Consider the following 4,682-nt stretch of genomic DNA (forward strand, 5'->3'; position numbering starts at 1 on the left):
ATTAGTTTTAAAATAGTATTAAATTTCATTAACTTTTTCAGATGTTTATTTTACCAGATATCTGTATTACAGATATTAGCACAGACTTTATTATTTCTCCAAAAGAAAAATTATTATACAATTATTATTTTATTTTTTTAGTTTCCCTGTATACAATAGAAAGTAACAACTACTTACCCAGAATGTAAAGAAGTTGCTGCTTTTCTGTATATGAGTCATTTGTTTCTTTTAAATTCAGGAACTTATAATTCAGTAGTTAAGTAAAGTATACTCCTATTTTCAAGTTTTTCAACTGTACTTAAAAGTAATTTATTAGTCCTCTTCCACACTGTTTTTTTCAATTAAAATAAATCAGATTTATCAATTTTTTGAAAATGGAAATCTAAAACTGTAACCAAAACTAATACATCAGTAATTAGTTACCTGTGGTAAGTTATGTGTGCCACTCTCCCTTTTGTTATTTCTTACTGTTTAGTAAACGAGTTTTAGCTCTGCACTCAATATAATTATATGGTGAAAAAGCATACAAAGAAAATATTTGTACAAGATTTGATCTGCCCATATACTGCTTTAATTTAATCTTAAACAATTACAAAATAGTTGTTATCCAATTTCTGTAGTCCTTAAAGTTATAATAACTTGCTCATTGAAAGACCCTTGGTTCACATTTGCAAAAACATGGAATGCTACTTAATACCCGTATTGCAAACACACTAGAAGCAATTACTAAAGGCAATTTTTCTTTTTCAATACAAGAAACCCAAACCTCATAAGCATAAAGAAAATTTAAAATTCTTACAAGTTAGGACTACAGAAAAGTTTAGAAAATTTGTCCATTGCCATTCCTCGTCATTGTCGTGTAAACTCTTGCCATTAAGGTTTCGAGGATCAAGTCCAGATCTTTTCATGAAACCCAAGTTGAATGGATTGGAAATAGGAGGTATGAGATCCTAATAAGGACCTAGATAATTTCTTATGCAGTTTTCTATAAAAGGCCAAAGCTAGTTCAGGGTAAAACCACTACTAGTTTGTTTGTTGTTTTTTTTGCCAAGTACTACACGTACACAACAGTCATTAGTCTTTGGTCTACATCAATTTATATATGTATATATAACTTTTAACTATTCTAATGAGAGCTAAAAATTCACAGTAAACATCATTTTCATTTAAAAACTCCACTTATTACGTGAAACAAAACTTCAACAGCACAAACTGATCAAAAGTTTAGTAGCCAAGGGAATTGCTGAACTAACAAGATTTAAAAGGTGCCCATATATAAAAGCTGCTAACACTTACAGTACTCACTTTTTTTAACATAGCATAACATTTTTAAAGCATTATAGTTGAATGCTTTTTTAAATCACACAATCAATGATTAAGGGTGCTTAACTTCTACACATATGAAAACTGGAAGCAGCAATTAACAACGACCAACAGGGAAGCGAGTAGTCTTAAAATTAACACCAACCATGTAGCAACTTTAAGGAGATGGTGGCTTACACTAAGATACACTTACTGGTGTTAAAAACAAAGTCATAATGGTTCATATAATAGCAATAGTTATAATGGACCAGTTTAAAAACATTTTCTGAAGACTAATGTCTTACATTCACAAGCACGTCATCACTGGATACATGTATATTTACTTATCACAAGAGCTAGCCATATATTAGATAAGCCACAAAACTTTAGAATATGAAAATTTTGGAAGCCATAACTGGGATCAAAGTTCAGCAAATTATTTCTGAAAAAAAGATATTTCATATTTAAAAAGAGATAAACTATATATAAAATATCTTAACATCAGAAGTTGGACATATTTGAACACTTCGTACCATAAAAAAAAGGTGTTCTCAAATATGAATGCTCCTTAACCCATCACTGCGGCTGAGATGCATCTTTCCCAATAAACTGGGAAGTATATGTCCCAGACAGAATGAAAGGGTTAATTCAAACCTCTAAAGTTCTTATAGATGCAGAATTAGTATTACATCTAAGATGCCCAAACAAGTAAACAATTTTAAGACTTCTGTAATTTTATTATATTTTTTAAAATTTAATATAAATTTTAATCGTAACATCCTGGTTTGAAAATATGTTGTAATTTAAAATGGTGAATAAAACATGACAGTTTTAACATTTCTTAATTTTAAACAATTGTATACATACATATGGTAATTTTTTTTTGTCCAGCAAAACCCAACAGTATCAAAATTGGAATACAAGATAATGAATTATCATTGTTTTTTTATTTGATTATATTACAACATTAAGCAGTAATAAATACACTATTTTGGACAGTTTTGAAAACAAACAAACAAGGTTAAAATAATGCCTTAAGAGCACAGATTAACTTATGAATGTATACAATAACTTAAATTTAAGAAACAATTAAAATGACTGTTATACAGTTTCTACAAAAGATCAGTTACAATATATTTTAAACAAGTGTGTAACATTAAAGATCATTTTCAATTTAAAATTAAGATTCCAAAATTACAGAAATATAAACTTGTTAATTTGTACAAGTGTCCTAGATGTAATAGGAGTTATACTGGATCTATGGTAAGAACTTTAGAGGCTAGAATTAATTTAAAGATGCCCAAAATAAAATACTTAACTAAAGAGGCTTCCAACATTTAAAGTAAATCAACCACCAAACTGGATCTACTTGACTACATATTAATTGCTTTGTTGCAAAATAGAGGCTTAAAATTTAACAAAGTCATGCACATTTCATTTGGCCACACCTGTTATATTTTATATTAACGACAAGATTTATTGTTTCGCATTAATGGTTTGTGGTTTCGCATGGAGTCAACTGAATGTTGCCACTGCCAGCAAGCTCGACAGAAGTAGCGGAAACAACACAAGTCTCGACAAAAGATTGGTCCTTGCTGTAGCTGACAACTAGAGCAGATTGCATCTTCTAAGTATGGATCCACTTGCACCTATTATAAAATATATATATATATATTAGTGGAAGTACAAACTTACAACTGTAACCAAGACATTGAACTGTATCTCCATACCAATTTCAGGAGAAATCTTAGAATTGAACCACCACTAAAATTAGTTCAGTATTACTATTTATAGTGAAATTACACAAAATAAAAGGAACACATTGAACAAGATAATAGAAAACATTCCACTTGCCCAAAGCCAACACAAAATCTCTCATTACATTATTTGGGCTATTATTAATAAGTTTCACCTCCATAAATCAAATTATAGAAAATTTATTAATGAAAAACAAAACTGTGAAATACAGGTAACCTTTCATTGATATAGGTTCAAAAAACAAAGATGTTCAAACTTGAGGCACATGATTTATAAATACACACACACACATAAAATAAAGACTGGACCAAGAAAGGTCAAAACTGCACACAATTTGATTATTAAAATAAGAGAATGGACAAGCAGAATTAACCCAATCGAACCAAGTAGTAGTAGTAGAGCAGTAGTACAAAAAAAACATTCTGACAACTTTATTATGCATATATAATGACCTACTTCTGTTCAACTTCATATGATCTTCACTATTTAATCGAAAACCAACAGATTAAATACAAGTGTGAATTAATCATGAACACTAACTCAGAAGTCCCTAAACCTTCTCAGCGCAAGGTCCCCCTAGAACATTCAGCATTCTGATAAAGCCCCCCCCCTTACACCCAATGAATCTATAGAGTACCTTAACAGTATTGTGTATTTGTTACAACCACATGACACTTTCCTGTGATCCCAGTTTGAGAACCACCACTAACTGACAAGTGTATTATATACAGAATCCCTTAGTTAATCAAGTGTTAAGTTTTGGAAGCTAAATGGACAATAACATAATAGGTAGCACAAGCCAAGCAGCAAGAAAAAAATATAAAAATACCTTTCCAAATGGAATTTTTATTTATTTTTTAATATCTGCCTTAATCTTTCAATATTATGATGATCCTGTCAAACTTGAAAAAGGTACATGCACAACCTTGATGCTCACCAGTCTCAAGTACTTGTATATTAGTAGTTCAGGTCAATGGCACAAGAAAGACAGATGTTGAATGATTAAAAATATAACAAAACCTTTATTTTTAATAACTGCAAGTCAATGAAACCACTGGGTCAAAAGATATTAAACTGCAATAATAAACCGTAGACAGTAAGCTAAAAATCTAAGTAGGGAAATGTGTTTCTAATCATTCAAATATATATTCCAGGTAATTCCAAAAAGCTTACCTTTTTGGTAAACCTTGACGTTTTAACTTCTATAAAAGCAGCAGATACAGCCTTCATGTAGCTTTTCTGGTTGTTAAAGGTTACCCTGCCAGAACCTTCAAAATAAGGGTAAAAACAACAACTTATAATAAATTTTACATTCTTACTGGAAGGATGTGTATCAATCACTTTCATTATTAGTAGACTATATGATCATCCAAGTTATATTAACAATCACCTCTTTCCACAAATGTAAAGAACAAAGTATTCCTGAAAGAATTTCTATCAAGAGGACCAAAGATTGAATCCTAGCCACTACTACCACAAATCAGTCTTTCTCAGACCTTCTCTGAAATATGGCAGCAGATCAGAAGTTATTAGTGTGTGTGTGTGTGTGTGTGTGTGTGTGTGTGTGTGTGTGTGTGTGTGTGTGTGTGTGTGTATCAGATCGAGACGAGCACAGGAGGATG

At 30.8% G+C, this 4,682-nt stretch overlaps 1 protein-coding gene across 3 annotated transcripts in view; it reads right to left on the minus strand.

Moving 5' to 3' along the window:
* Positions 1-293: 293 nt before the first annotated feature.
* Positions 294-4,682, minus strand: part of LOC106460214 (cytoplasmic polyadenylation element-binding protein 1-like) — a 20,174-nt gene continuing 15,785 nt past the window's right edge. For all 3 annotated transcript variants that reach the window (XM_013919899.2, XM_022386874.1, XM_022386873.1), the window contains exons 10-11: positions 4,234-4,328; positions 294-2,951 (exon numbers count right to left, since the gene is read on the minus strand). In XM_013919899.2, the coding sequence (XP_013775353.1) occupies positions 2,766-2,951; positions 4,234-4,328 (281 nt within the window). In that variant the 3' untranslated portion in view covers positions 294-2,765. The remainder of the gene's footprint in view (positions 2,952-4,233; positions 4,329-4,682) is intronic.

This window comes from Limulus polyphemus, unplaced genomic scaffold (assembly GCF_000517525.1).
Source record: "Limulus polyphemus unplaced genomic scaffold, Limulus_polyphemus-2.1.2 Scaffold729, whole genome shotgun sequence".
Taxonomy (NCBI): domain Eukaryota; kingdom Metazoa; phylum Arthropoda; class Merostomata; order Xiphosura; family Limulidae; genus Limulus; species Limulus polyphemus.